This window comes from Ascaphus truei, chromosome 8 (assembly GCF_040206685.1).
Source record: "Ascaphus truei isolate aAscTru1 chromosome 8, aAscTru1.hap1, whole genome shotgun sequence".
Lineage (NCBI taxonomy): Eukaryota > Metazoa > Chordata > Amphibia > Anura > Ascaphidae > Ascaphus > Ascaphus truei.
The window spans coordinates 98,034,034-98,050,432 of NC_134490.1; the positions used below are offsets into that span (position 1 = coordinate 98,034,034).

Below are 16,399 nucleotides of genomic sequence, written 5' to 3' on the forward strand. Positions count from 1 at the left end.
ACTTTGTACGAAGATTTACGCACCTGTAGCTCTCATATAATATATAGCATAGCAAGTGAATGAAAGTTTGCGTGGGATAACCTATATATCAGAGCTTAACGAATCCCGGCATTTATGTTTTAAACTAATTTTATTGCCTGAAACATATTTTAATGGATGAAATAAACTTTAAGTTTCATACATCTGAATGAAGTTTGTTAGTCAGACATGGATAAAGTATATACCATTATTACATGTGCTCTAGGTAACCACTATCCAATGTATACAACGAATACTGTAATACTCCTCCCCAATTCACTCACTGAATCAAAGCAGGATAAAAGTAACTTACTACATTGACAATCAAAAATTAATATTTAAAATCAAAATGCATCAATTGAACACTAAAAGACACGACTTGGAAACTTGACACATTATTTGAATCTGTATTTTGTTGCTATAGCTTGGTTAACATCAGATAATAACCACTCCAGGAAATGATTGTCCTTGTAGTCAAAAACTCGTCTTGTGCAGACTCCGGCTAGACAGCTTTTCCAATCTTTGGAGAAGTCGTCCTGTACAGTATGCGTTTTCCAAAGCAAAACCAGTTTGAACGAGGTTAACAAAAAGCCATAAATATGTAAACATTTGTCTTGGACAAACTGCAACCAATAAAGTGAAATGAAAATAACACAATGAAGGGCATTTTAGTAGTGCTGATGACTTCTCTATATAGTAACGATTCATACAGAGGTGTATCCCCCACCCAGAAAATCTAAGTTAACATTTGTGTTTAGATGTACGAAGCACAAAAAAGCTATTGTGACATTACAGATATACATTTCGTACATTCATCAATTGGCATCATTGTACGAGATGTGAGTACTATTTTGCCCTTTCTGTGTCACTAAGCAATTTCGGGAGTGGTTATTTGAATGGGGGAGTTATTTGCTGAATAGGTTTTGGATTCATTTTTTTAAATACTTTCTCTGTCTAAAAAGTCTACAGAGGTCATGCAAACTTCATTGGCTAACTAAGCAGTGTTAAAAATAAGACACTTGTATAACACGTTCCTTCTATTTGGCACAGATGCACTAAGTGGAAAAAGTACAGTTTAACTTTTGCCAATACATTTTTCGGGTGGCAGCTACATATACCTATTATATATATATATAATAAATATATTATATATATATATATATATATATATATATATATATATATATATATATATATAATGTAATGAACGATAATCATAAACATCCCCAAATGTGATGGAAACAAGCTGTTTAATTTAATTTAAGAGCAATAACATTCTAGTAAAGACACTTTTGTACGTTCCAAACAGAACGTTGCCCTTGTTTTAAATGGTAATGTCTTCCTAATTAACTTTCATAATCACATCCTTTTTCACCTTCCATCTATCCTTTCATTACCAGTGGACTGATTTATATAATAAACTGACAATCATACTTATATTTAGGGATTCTGGTTTTAGATTTTATATTTAAAAAAAAAAAAATATGAAAAAAAAAAAAACACCCCACACTGATCATTTTACACCAGTCTAAGTTCTTTCAAAACTAAAGCGGTTTCACATTTTAATCTGGTCTGTAACTGTGTTATACGCCTATAATATATATTATCTTTAACTGTGCATGCAATGTCTTGTATACTGTATAATGTACTCTATAACCCATTTTACTCATTGTGACCATGTATTTGTAACTATGTATTTCTCATTATAACTCTGTGCCCAGCTCAATATATTTCTGCCTGGTAAAACATTTTATTAAATAGAATAAATTCATATTGCAATCTGTTTATGAATAAATAGTAAATACAGTGGTAATTCCCAAAAATATTGACGCAATCCCAATTTTCAATAACGTTTAGCTGCAGGAAGCAGATGAATAACTGGTTTCTTAGGGTATCTTAAAAGATTGCATTACTCAGGCCAGCATTCAAGGAGAAACAATTCAAAGGGATTTCTACACATAATATTTTTCTTTATCTCCCTTGTCATTCGTTTCCCGAACCCAATACCTCTAGAAAGGTCCACCACAAACGGGAAAAAAATCAGCTCTAGGGCCACACAATTTCCAACACAAATCTGGAGTACTAGGGCGTATTTTGGGTACAACTGGGGTTTTATATATAAAATAAAATATTTTATAGGAAAGTTGGACTAGGTTTCATGCTATAGAAATCTTGTTCATACAGTATCAATCCAAATATCCTGCCAGTCCTCAATCTATTTCCGTATTGAAATTATCTTCGCATTTCTGACAATAAACATTGGCGTCTTCTCATATATTGTATTTAGCTCAATATAAAGCCTCAAATTGAATTGCTGGATACTGTAATTATAATAGAACATTTATAGGATAATGCATTGCTAAGTTTGCACCCCCCGATAGATGCTCTATTGCTGTGCTTTGTGGCAACATAGTGAACCTGAAAATATTGATAGAAGGGAACCCTTATTTCTCAAGATGCATTCATTTGTTGCATAGACATTTTTTAAATGTTGCATCGTATGAGGAACGGAATGAGTGGAGTGGTGGTTGAATATATAGGCGACATCAGTATGCCCCATATATTAAACTGTTACTCCAATGAAAGTAAAAATCAGAATTTTGAAATTATTATTTTTTTAACATTACCATAAAAAAAAAAACACCCCACACTGATCATTTTACACAAATAGTAAAAACTAGAAATGAACCATCATTTCCCACTGAGTTCCCCCTCTCGTAGCAGCCCCGACAACCAGGGGGAGTATAAAATCTTCAATACAGCTCACCGATAAACACCAAACTCAAATGCGTCTCAACTTTTTTATTTTCATTTTTAACATTGATAAACACTAAATTTTAGAACTGGGACAACTGGGGCGGACGGGTGCAGCGGGGCTACATCCAGCTGCCAGGGCCCCAGCTGTCTCCCACTGCAGCGGCCCGGCCTCTTTCTCCCCCTCCCCCTGTAGTGGGTTTGGCCTCTGGTGTTAGCCCCACCCCCGTGGGAGCGGCGGAAGTTAGCCAAGTTCAGAACCAGCACGGCACCGGAGGCCCAGTGTAGTGTGTGTGTGTGTGTGTGTGTGTGTGTGTGTGTGTGTGTGTGTGTGTGTGTGTGTGTGTTAGAGATGGAGGGTGGTGGTATTGTGTTAGAAAAATGGGAGGGTTGTGTTCGAAATATGGGAGGGTGAGTGAGGGAGAGAGGTGTGGGGAGAAAGAGGAGGGGAGAGAGAGGTGAGGGGAGAGAGAGGTGAGGGGAGAGAGAGGTGAGGGGAGAGAGAGAGAGGTGGGGGCTAAAGAGAGAGAGATACTGTAGGTGGGGGAAAGAGAGAGATGAGGGAGCTATTGAGAGACGTGGGGGTGAGATGGGTGGGGGAGAGAGGTAGAGAGGTGGGGGCAAGATCGAGAGAGAGGGCGAGATAGAGAGACAGAGGGTGAGAGGTGGGTGCAAGAAAGAGAGTGAGGTGTGAGAGAGAGAGTGGTAGGGACGAGAGAGAGAAGTGGGGTGAGAGAGGCAAGAGAGAGGTGGGGGCGAGAGAGAGGTGGAGGCGAGAGAGGTGGGCGACAGGAAGGGGAAGAGAGATAGAGAGGTGGGGGAGGGAGAGAGAGGTGGGGGAGGGAGAGAGGGGAGGGAGAGAGAGGTGGGGATGAGAGAGGTGGGGACGAGAGAGGGAGAGAGGTGAGAGGAGAGAGGCCCTGACTGGGACCATAGTTTGTTGAGCATCTGACTTCCGGTTGAGCATTACATCCAAATTTAGCAGGCTTGGTCCCCCTACCCTGCCAGGCCCGGGACAGTTGGTCCAGTGCTCTCTCCCTGATTGCGGCCTTGGCTTTAAGAAGTAGCTTCAAACTGTCCGTCCACATACAGTAACTATACTTTATTGTCAGGAACGCCATGCCGCTTATCACCATACCTTTGTCTTGGAGAGAATAGGGGCTCCTCTGTCCAGCAGCATTCGCACAACTTGGTCATGACCACTCCTCGCGCCGCAATGAAGAGGTGTCAGCCCATCCTATTGAAAATAAAACCATTTTTTAACATTTCCGTTAATTCCGGGTTATTATGATATTTTTACATTTGATCACAGCTTCCCTACAAAAATAGCTATATGCTGAATGGCATTTTATTTAGCTTTCACCATGAGACCGCAGAAAACACACTCGCGCCAAGATTCACCAACGGTTGGCAAGTTCAAAAATTGTTGCTATCAGTGTTTAACAAGCTGTCCACTTGATTCAGCAAACGCAGTTAAGGCAGCGCGCCGTCATGGGAGTCAGGGTCAAAGGTTAGATATAGAAATATTCAAAGACATAGGTATAAAGGAGGCACTAAAGTACGAGAGTCTGGAGACATCTTTTTACCTACGTCCTATTTAGTTATAAAATGTTTTACCAGGAACCAATACATTGACAGTTATCTTCATTTTCAAGTATGTCCTGGGCAAAGTTATAACAATACATGGTTACAAATACACAGTTAAAATGTCTTGAGAATAAAGAAAAAACATGTATATTCAACCTTTGACCCTGACTCCCATGGCTGTGCGCTGCCTTAACTGTGTTTGCTGAATAAGGATTTCTCCTTTGGCGGCTGGTCAGGCTGAGGCCGAGATTCCATGATTGGGCCGAGAAGAAGAAATGTGAGTGTTTGGATGTATCCTTCATTCTATATATTTTGGTGTCTTACTGAAGATATTCATATATGGGTATTCCCAAGGAGGATTTAGAGGTGCAGAGTTCAACATAGTATGCGCACCTTCACCCTCAGGGAACTATTTATTGCCTAATTAGAAGAGAGACCCATTTTCAAAAATCACGTTATTTATCACCCACTAAAAATGGAGGTCTTTATGTATGAGCTTTAAATACTTTAAATACCGGTAAATCTTTTCCGAAAGACTTTTCCTGATAATACTTGAGCACCCATATACAACTTGGACTACTAAGTGGTTAATATTTATAATTGTTTTGTTTTTTAAAGTTGTTTATGTATGTAACCTTTTTGGTGTCCAAAGGCATTACTTTCCAATTAATTGTTAGCTACAAGAAATCATTTTCTGCCATAGGGTTTTATAACAAAATTCTATCGCATAACCCTTTGATGGAAAAGGGTGACATCTCTCCCCGACACACACAATGACATCACTAGAGCTGATTAACAATGATTTCACTGAGTTACTGCTTATTTCCATTGCTAGCATTATTTATCGCAGACTTACTGTAACACATTTTTCATGTAGGCAAATTAGCTTCACACCAGTCTAAGTTCTTTCAAAACTAAAGCGGTTTCACATTTTAATCTGGTCTGTAACTGTGTTATACGCCTATAATATATATTATCTTTAACTGTGCATACAAGGTCTTGTATACTGTATAATGTACTCTATAACCCATTTTACTAATTGTAACCATGTATTTGTAACCATGTATTTCTCATTGTGCCCAGGACATACTTGAAAACGAGTGGTAACTCAATGTATTACTGCCAGGCCAGCATTCAAGGAGAAACAATTCAATGGGATTTCTACACATAATATTTTTCTATATCTCCCTTGTCATTCGTTTCCAGAACCCAATAAATCTAGAAAGGTCCACCACAAACAGGAAAAACATCAGCTCTAGGGCCACACAATTTCCAACACAAATCTAGAGTACTAGGGCGTATTTTGGGTACAACTAGGGTTTTATATATATACGATAAAATATTTTATAGGAAAGTTGGACTAGGTTTCATGCTATAGAAATCTTGTTCATACAGTATCAATCCAAATATCCTGCCAGTCCTCAATCTATTTCCGTATTGAAATTATCTTCGCATTTCTGACAATAAACATTGGCGTCTTCTCATATATTGTATTTAGCTCAATATAAAGCCTCAAATTGAATTGCTGGATACTGTAGTTATAATAGAACATTTATAGGATAATGCATTGCTAAGTTTGCACCCCCCGATAGATGCTCTATTGCTGTGCTTTGTGGCAACATAGTGAACCTGAAAATATTGATAGAAGGGAACCCTTATTTCTCAAGATGCATTCATTTGTTGCATAGACATTTTTAAATGTTGCATCGTATGAGGAACGGAATACGTGGAGTGGTGCTTGAATATATAGGCGACATCAGTATGCCCCATATATTAAACTGTTACTCCAATGAAAGTAAAAATCTGAACTTTGAAATGATTGTTTTTTTAACATTACCTGAACGCAGGAATTTCCCTGAGTAAAATCACTGTGGTTTACCTCTGGAAGGCATTTTGACTCATGCAATTTAAGGTAGTTTCCTACTCCTCAGGTATTTCAAATAAACAATAATGTATTCTCTTGGTGTTATGTGTTTCATATCTTGGAAAGCAACACAACATTAAAAATACTCTAATGCTAATTGAAACCATTTGTATACACAATTTTTATATCCAAATGATGTTATTTCCCAGGTTTCCCAGGTGTGTTCAGGTTTGTTCACAGGTATCTCCCCATGTATTGTATAAAGGAGTTTTTGGAGAGGTGTACCTGTGGCGCCACCTCCTTGATGCTGCCCTACTCCTTCCAAATTGCAGCGTCCAACTGACGCCGCGGACATCACCAATATGATGTCACATGGAACGCGACGTCATGATGTCATTTCATATTGCACGTCTTGTTGCCATGGCAACTAGACACAGTGTGCCATGTGACGTCCGCGGCATAATGTGACGCTGTGATTCGGAAGGAGAAGGAGGGCGGCAGCAAGGTGGCGGCCACCACAGCCAACTGCCTTCCCATCAGGCTCGATAAGCCCGAGAGCGCAGCATCCGCATATGGGGCGGACATTTTTGCCGTCCCAGGACGGGCCTATCGGGCCTAATGGGAAATCCGACGCCGTCTGTACAGTATATTCTACTGCGCAAAGCTGAATATATACGATCAGAGGAATAAAACAAGATTTTATTCCTATTGCATGGAGTAACCTTGTATTTTCTGCCTAGCACTCGTGAACAATATAAGATGTAAAAACTCGATGTTTTACATGGTAACAGGCATGCCCAGATGACATGGTTTTTATTTCATACATAAAAACATTATACAAATATGTCTTACCCACAATGCAAGTCAAAACATTAACACATTCTACACGTTCACTATCACAAGAGAGTTAAAAGTAACAAACCCTCTCAACTTTTACAGATGAAAATCTCAGTTTCACCTAAGGAAAAACCTGCCTTTGAAATGAAAATGTTGAAATCCCCTTTATATTTGGATGAATAGAACATTTTAAAGAGATGCACTTAAACAGTTACATGGAGTATCCATGAATGCTATCGGAGACGACTTTAGTGGTGTATTATGCTCCATAACTGTTTATTATGGTTTTAACATAGCAGTCTTCTAAATTAAGTTATCTATTTATTGACATGTTTTTATACTAACATACACTGATAGCTGAAGTTCATTAGTTTTACCACTGGGAGAACACTGGTTCAGTCACTATCAACACATGAGTGGGGGATTAAACCTGTCAGATTAACCTAATTATTAGCGGTCCAGTAGAACATTGCAGGCAGATATTAGATCTACAGCAATTTAACCAGAGAATTCCCATGTTAACACCATTAGTGTTCCATTCCGTGGCACACCCAGGCCACGGTAGTAAATAAAAACCGCTGTTTATGTTTAACACAGAGTGTTAGCTAGAGATTTGTATCCCATGTCACAGTCTGATCAGTTTTACACCTGAAAATGTATTGGGGAAAAAAATGACATGCCACTTAATGCAGAATTTAGTACATTATTCCCCTGTAATGTGTGTCTATACCACCGGTTACAGATACTCGATGCTAGACGATGCAGGAGAGAGATGCCTTATTGAATCAATTTAGTATCACAATTTTAATATTATACTGAAATTATATAACAAATGTTTTCCAATACCGAAGCGAGTCATTAACAGAAAGTGCAAATGTTCCTTCTGCAGGTGAAGCCACGCACAAAACTCAAGCAGTAACCTGAGAATTCCAGAAAACTGTAATCAGTCCAACCACAGGGTGTCACTGCTGCTCCAGAGAAATGTCCGGAAAGAAGGGTCGGTAGCCATGTTGGAAGCTCACAAAACGATTCTTATGTAAAGCTATGATAAGACTGGCCGAAGGGTTTCAAGGTTACACTACATACAGTATATTGCAGTCAAAACTCAACACTGTGTGACTGCTGAAGGTCCCTAAAATAAATAATGGGATCATTCTTCCTACTAATGAGTGAGATTCCACCGTTTCATTGTTTTTATTATCATCATCATTTGGGTGGGATGTAACTAACTACATAGATCAATGTATTCCAACTGGAGTTCCGCGCCACCGGGGGGTTCCGTGAGAGGGTGAAAAGGGTGCGTGGGATTTCCCCTTCTAGAGTGATTAGTGGTGATTAGGGGTGTCCCGAGAGAATAAAGGTTGAAAACCACTGGCATACTGTATATCACGGGTGGCAAATTGGGGGGTGCAGAGATTTTTCGGGGGGGGGGGGGATCGCGTGAGTCCTCTGCAACACTCCACTTACCGGGATTCAGCCGTCTGTGTGACAAGTCGTCATGGCAACATCCCATCACAGGCTTCAAATGATGCCGCGGTTCACGTGACGTCACATGACCCCGCCGCGTCATTTGACGCGGATACAAGGCAGGGGGGCGTGAGACCTTGGGCAAGTAAGACAGGGGGGCGCAGCAGCAAAAGTTTGTGCTCCCCTGCTGTAGATAATGCTCATTAAATAAGTTCCATCCCACATATGCATTCCATAAGTGGAGCATTTCCATTACGTCTCTTACCTTAATAGACTTGCAGGCAATGTAATGTACTTTAGAGGTCATAGTTGTCTACATTGTTGGAATATCTTAATCCTTTCAGTGTCAGAGACTTGTGCCACCTCAGTGGACGCTCCGGCACTTCTGCATCACGTGACCACTCTTCAGTGACCACATTATCAGTTCTCTGTTCAGCCTGTTGGGCCGGATGCGACTGGTAGGGGGGCTGACCCCTTCAGGCTGGCCCCGCCCACCCTTCAGTGTGGTACACGAACAGCGCTGATCACATACAGCCCCTAAAAAACTAGCAAATGGCATACAGTGTACATCATCAGGGCCTTTGGCGTGGCACTTTTCTTGACGTCATTAGGTCACAGAAAGGGTCAAATATATCTGGAACAATCGGCGAAGAGCAACATTTTAAACCTATACTCTACCATTTTGTTCTGTATACCAGCAGAGCGCAAACTTTTGCTGGTGCGCCCCCCTGTCATCCCTGTCTGGATGCTCGCACCCCCCCTCCCTATCTTAGACCTGCGTCAAATGACGCTGCGGGTCATGTGATGTCAAGCGACCCGTGGCATCATTTGACGAGTGTGATGTCACATGATCCATAGCGACGCATCACAGAGCGCCTGGACCTCTGTAAGTGAAGTTGCAGAGGTCTCATGGGATCCCCCTGCATTTAATTTAAATGCATTGGGGAAGAGGGTGGGGTCTCTGCAACCGCCCGTGCCCCCCCTCCCCCAGAAATATCTTCCACCCACCCCCCCGGGTGCCGCGCCTCCCAGTTTGTGCACTGCTGCTGTATACCACTCCTTTTCTCTCCCTTCTCTTGTTCCTATCCCTCCCTTTCTGTCCTGATTTTAGGCCATGTTTACTAATCAGTCTTCTGCCATAAGACACCTTCCGACGCTTGAAGAAGTCAATGTGCTTTAAAGGTGCCTGTAGGTGTGGGCCATTACCGCTAAAAGAGCAAACCATGTAATTATTCAACATAAACCCACCTGGCATCAGAGGGTTCAACATAATTCCATTGCACATCATGTATATCACCAATAATCAAAATGCACTCAGGCAGAATTAACATTGAATCTCCTAGGTGTTAGTTTACCTCAAAATAACCATGTGCTTGTCAGTCATATATAATGCAGAAAGCAAAAATAAAACTGGCTGCTCACCAAAAATCAATGTGGCAACATCAGCTGTACATAAAGCATGATGTGCGAGTTACAGATAAAATGCTAATTCAGCATCTCAGTCCAAGATGCATTTGCCTTCCAGACTGTCTCATTAAAATGCATGACTTGCTAGTGACTTTCTGAAACTCTGAAGAGCTGCAAACACTCTGAAGTGATAAACTTTTCATAAAGACACTTGTTTCTGCAGTTTTTCTATGCATACAGATGTGGCAGCGGCATCGAGTAAATTAAGGCCGAGGCCATATTAGGCGTGCGCGCCTGCAGCCAACACAATTTGTGACGCGACGGGGAGGCGTGGCAGTGACGTCACGGAGCTGATTCACCCTCATTGGCTAAACCGCTCACGTGTCACAGCCGTCATATAACAAAATAAAATTCTTTTGCCATGTGAAAAATCGGCCGTGCCGTTGCTCTCGCACACGCGCTCTATGACCGTCCTCATCGAGGTACGGCCTTTTGTTTGTGTTGCACACGCAGTCGCTCTCGCCATGGCCGTAGCCTTACTACATCTGTACATGCAGTATGGCCAGCTGTCCTGAATTTGTCCGAGTTGCAAGTGATGTTCCAATACAAGCTGGTTGGAAACTCCTCATGTCCTTGACTTAGGGACAGCTTGTGGACAGCTTGCACATCCATTCCTTTGACTGAGTTTATTAGAGGCTTAACATGGACTCCTGATGCAGAGAAAGGAATGAAAGGAAAGCAGGTCTCCTTGAAAAAGTGCTCTAGCCACTTGCCATCCGTGCCACATCCAGGCAAATGTTGTCCCACAACGGACAGCAATATATTTTCAGGTGTCCCACATAGCCTTGGTTGAAGGTGAGAAAATCTGCGTACACGGCAACATGACCTCCACTACTTCCTTACCAAAGGACACGGCAACATGACCTCCACTACTTCCTTACCCAAGGACATGGCAACATGACCTCCACTGCTTCCTTACCAAAGGACACGGCAACATGATCTCCACTACTTCCTTACCAAAGGACATGGCAACATGACCTCCACTACTTCCTTACCCAAGGACATGGCAACATGACCTCCACTACTTCCTTACCCAAGGACATGGCAACATGACCTCCACTACTTCCTTACCCAAGGACATGGCAACATGACCTCCACTACTTCCTTACCAAAGGACACGGCAACATGATCTCCACTACTTCCTTACCAAAGGACATGGCAACATGACCTCCACTACTTCCTTACCCAAGGACATGGCAACATGACCTCCACTACTTCCTTACCCAAGGACATGGCAACATGACCTCCACTACTTCCTTACCCAAGGACATGGCAACATGACCTCCACTACTTCCTTACACAAGGGAATTCTACAATCCAGTAGAGTGAGGATTTATACATCTAAGGCGTAGTCTATAGAGACTGAAGCCGTGTGGAGGCGCGCTGAGGCTGAGGGAAAGCGGTGCTTTCCCTGGCCTTAGAGGGCGTGCCGTCTGTGGGCGTGTCGGGGGGCGGGCCAGTGACGTCACGGAGCTGGTTCGCCCTCATTGGGCGAACCGCTCACGTGACTGGCCCTGCGCTCCGGCGAGCTCAAAAACGAAAGATTTCTTAAGACACACGCTTCCGCAGGCGTGTGGAAGCGTGCGCGAGCCCCTCCTAAAGCCTCTCTCATTGCGGCTGCAGGGGCTCAGTGCCGAGCAGCAGCGCGCCTCAGCACGGGTCAACGCCTAAGCGCTGACCATGCCCGAGGCCTAACGTACCGATTTCGGAAGAAGGGAGGTAAAAATACTAAACTCTGAACTTTATGTTTCCCAGTTAATAGCAGTGTAGCAGTATATGTGTTCCATTATACAGTATCTACTGGTCAACGTACAGTACAATGGTTCAAGGTCAGTACAATATTAGTACTCGTTAGTGTATGTAACAACAGATTTTCTATTTTTACCCTTTCAACTAATAAAAAGCTTGTCTTAAAATGAATGTATATATTTATCTTGTTATGCCAGAAACCAACTGGAAACTGGGCCAGTAGAAATGTGCTTATTGTTTAGGAGGATTATGCATCCAGCAAAGTGCTATTTGTTACAGTAACTTGTGCACAGCGACTAAGTGCTGGATCCCTCCCCATTCCGACACGGTAATCCGCGTGTTTATTGGCACGTCTCGATTTCTGAGTTTTAGCGACATACTGCTGCCAGAAACCTGCAAAATTGTAGGAATGTCACAGAGATTCAAAGCAACCCCTACAATGTTCAATGATCTGTTTCTAATATTAAAATGTATTGACTGAAATACAAATCTAATTGAAGGAAAATAAGCTTTGTTGAAAAGTATAAAAAGGCTTATTAAAAGGCAACATCACGTGGGGTTTTCTTTAACAGTGATGTCACTTTCTCAGTGGTGGATGACATCACGTGATAACATTGCAAAATGCGAGCATAAATTTAGAAGGTGCTGAGGAGGTGCAAAAGCAGGGCCTGATTTTGTTCCAGACAGGGGCCGAGGGAGGGCTGTACAGTTCTAAGCACTGATGGATATACAGTACACGGAATACTACAGTATACCTTGCATTTCCTTCACCTACCTTTTCCATTGTGAGCTGATTTAATAAAGCCTTTTTATTTTAGCTTGGAGTTGCCCTCAACTTATCTTCTTCCTGCTGGAAACACTTCTTTGCTGTGCTCCTACGTTCTACACTACCCATTGCTCCTTTTAGACAATGACTGTTTCTGCTCATAAATTGCTGCTTTAATACAAAACGGAACGCTTTATAATTATAATAACCTAAAGAGGACTATAGTAATTGCTTAAGATGTGGAGACTGCAATGTTATTTTTTTTTACTCAAACTGCTCTTTATTTTGCAGTCCAGTATTATGTTAAGTAAAACGAATGTCATGAAATACTGTAAGAACAGCGCCTTTTAGGGTGAATTCTATATACCACGAAGATGCGTTGGTACCATTTTCAGATGAAAATACCCACTGAAGTCTGTGGGGAATTTCCGCCAAAAGAAACGGCCCCAACAGCCACTTTGGTATATATAAAATGTACCCATAAATATTGTAAATCAGCTGTGTAAATGGTTTCTACGTTATCTTGCATATTTATAATCTACAGCACTGTACCAATATTGACAACGTAACTCCAGTAAATCCAAGAGATTTAGGTCACAGATGTATTATCACACAGAGCGAAAATCTAATCTCAACTCTGTTTCCATCTGTAACTGCAAAGGTCTGATGGAAACATCAGTGGGGCAATTCCTCCAAATATATTTGAGAAAAATTGCAGAGAAACATTTTTTGGGGTTAAAAATGAAATATACATTTTGGTAAAAAAATAACAGAAAAAAAACTTATTTCTTATGTTAATAAATTGCAGACATTTTTCCCACCCCCAAAGAACCGTATCCAAGGCAGATAACTTTATGTTGCCATAAGGCATTCTGTGTCTGTAAGGGTACATAATCAGTTCACGAGTCACGGCTGCATAACAAATTGTGAACATACTGTACAATTAAAATGCAACAAGCAAACCCATTTTCACCATCGGGAAACCCTGTGGTGAAGGACCTTTCTGTTAGTTATTACTGTGTGTTAAAGGGCAAAGGCAGCGAATAGACAACATAACAAAAAATAATAATATTTAGGAGCATGACGCAGATTAGGATTGCTTAAATTGTATACCAGAGAAAGTTGCTGTGAAAGTTTGGAAGGGTAATGTTACCTTTTTTCCCCCAAAACACAAATAATTATTGATTTTCAAACTAACTACTGAAAATGGTTAACTTGGGAGGCAATAACGACTATTTAATCGTCAAACTGCAGGAAAGGATTTGGAATATAAATACAGTCAAATGTATGTCTAATCATATTTTCCGCAGAGTGTGAATCCTATATTTCTCTGTCATCTTAATCATTTTCTAATGAAAAAGTGGAATTGGAATTAGTGGTGGGTAGCCCAAGTAATACGAGAATAATTAAAACGCATAGTTTGTCCTTCTACAAGAGGTCGCTCTTGAATAAATATTATATTAGACCTGCACTTCATATGCAGACTGCACTTTGTTAATTACAATATCCAGTAGCCACATTAGAATACATGGGCCTTAAACTTCGTGCAAAACAAAAACCACAAATCACTATATAAAACACAACATAACAGAAAATGATTGATAAAATTGTTAACATATCAAAAGAAAGTACATACTCATTTGACATCACTATTGTCTTCATTTTGAAAGCTACCGTATTTGATATTAAAGGGATTTAAATAATAAATATCAGGTAGATAGGTATAGATATGGGTAGGTAGATAGGTATAGATATAGGTAGGTAGATAGGTATAGACTATCAGGTAGATAGGTATCAGGTTGGACTTCTGTCCGGTTGATTTGCTGTCGAGTCTAGGAAAACTATATGATTGGGGTAGGGGAAAAGGAGAACTGTCCGCATCAGCCTATAGATAGCAAAAGTATATAGAAATACACTGCGGTGCAATGTAGGGCAAGGTAAGGGTATATAAAGGATAGAAAAGAAACCCTAGTGCATGCACTCACTGTGATGTAAATGAAAATATGGTCGTGAAATAAAAGCCTTTTATTGACTATTAAAAAAATGTAATAGTCAATAAAAGGCTTTTATTTCACAACCATATTTTCATTTACATCACAGTGAGTGCATGCACTAGGGTTTATTTTCTATCCTTTATATACGAGTCTAGGAAAACATCAGCATTGTTACTACAACTATGGAAGTTCTAGAATGTTCTCACCTAGGAAGTAAAACAGAGCTGAATGTGCACAATTATAATAAACATATATTGGTCATGTTGGTAGCACCCACAAACAAAATCAACCAAAGAAAACAAAACAACAAATATTCTAAATATACTGAAGCGCAGAATCCCTCAAATCCAAGTGTATGTTTTTTGTGAATCTAGCTGTGGTTTGCAACCGCAAGAATATTGTTAACTTAAATAGATTAATTAATAATAATAATAATAATTCATAGATAATGAAAGAAAATACAGGTAATTACACCTTTATGGTAGTATCTGTGGTGCTTTAAAAGGAAAAGCTACAAAACAGAATGGCGGTGACAAAGCTAAGTACGGGACCAGGCTGTATAGGGAGAGGGAGTCCACTCGGACAACTGTTTTGTCCTTTTGGACGCATCAGTTTGAGCCGGGTCACTGATCCTTCATTGTGAAGTTGGTAGGATGATGTGTGCTTATTTGCTTGTCATTAATTCTTCTTTGCAGCTTAACTGTATTGATCAATGAGTAGAATGAAGCAGCTTTGGGAACCTGTGGAAAACATGCAAATATACTCATGCATATTCTATGTTTCTTGTACTTTGTATAGTGGAGGCTTTTTGTCGCTATTCTGTCCACCATAATCTGATTTTTTTGGGGTTGTAAAGTGAAAAATCTTTACACAACGAACACATGAAAGGAATATTCTATGCGTTCTATCATTCCATGATGACATCATAGTTAAAAAGTGTGCTCAACAGAAATTGTCGGCTTTTAAAATCAACATCAATATTAATGTTACTTTGATGTCTAAAGCACTTATTCCCATGATCTGTTATTTATATTATCTGTTATTTATTTGATTACCACATGTATTACTACTGTGAAGCGCTATGTACATTAATGACGCTATATAAATAAAGACATACAATACAATACAATACATTGGTATTCCCTACAGCAATAAATGGTTTGCGACTTACCCTTGTTTTGGCATCAATTTTAGATCCTCGATCCAACAGAAGTTTGACCATATTGGCATTCCCTCTCTTGGAAGCCACATGTAAGGGAGTGATGTCATTCTGGGGACACAATGTGAAGGTTGATTTTAACATGTGTAGCTTTACAGCAGGATTTTATTATAGGTAATGAGATTAAGTAAACCCACCCCCTTCAACATGCTGTTCACTTGTAACCACTTTGTTTTACATAGATTACACAGACTCACTTTGAATTGACCTTATCATCCATAAAATACCTTTATATCTAGATGTGTTATTAATGAATGCTATCCTGTTTGGAGAGATATCTGCTACAACTGCCATCTGCATTGGAAAAGGAGATTTAAGAAAAAGCTGCCATACAATATTGGCACATCTCTGTTCATCAAAAGAAGCAGCTGCCTTTTACCAGCTTAGGGAACAAGAAACTTAAGTTACTGTAGAATTTAATGCAATGCCCTCATTCTTATTTAATGACTTAAGCAAGGTTACATTTTTTCAGCTTTAGAATTTCAAGCAAAAACTTGAAAAACTCTTTAACATACTGTGCCGGGAGTTATGTACCAAAAATGTATAGGTACTGGACAAAGTATTCACACCGTAAAAGTGCCCCACTGACTGCACATTCCTCTCCCGGCTCGGACCACTGAATCTCTGATGTACTGTACAGATCTAAAGTATCGTACATTCTGAAATGATTCAAAAGA

The 16,399-nt window shown here is 40.3% G+C and overlaps 1 protein-coding gene across 1 annotated transcript in view; it reads right to left on the bottom strand.

Moving 5' to 3' along the window:
• The window catches only part of ANK3 (ankyrin 3), a 461,946-nt gene that overhangs the window by 291,341 nt on the left and 154,206 nt on the right, over positions 1 to 16,399 (bottom strand). The window contains 2 exon segments of the mRNA XM_075612960.1: positions 3,911 to 4,009; positions 15,675 to 15,773. Coding sequence (XP_075469075.1) covers positions 3,911 to 4,009; positions 15,675 to 15,773 — 198 coding nt within the window.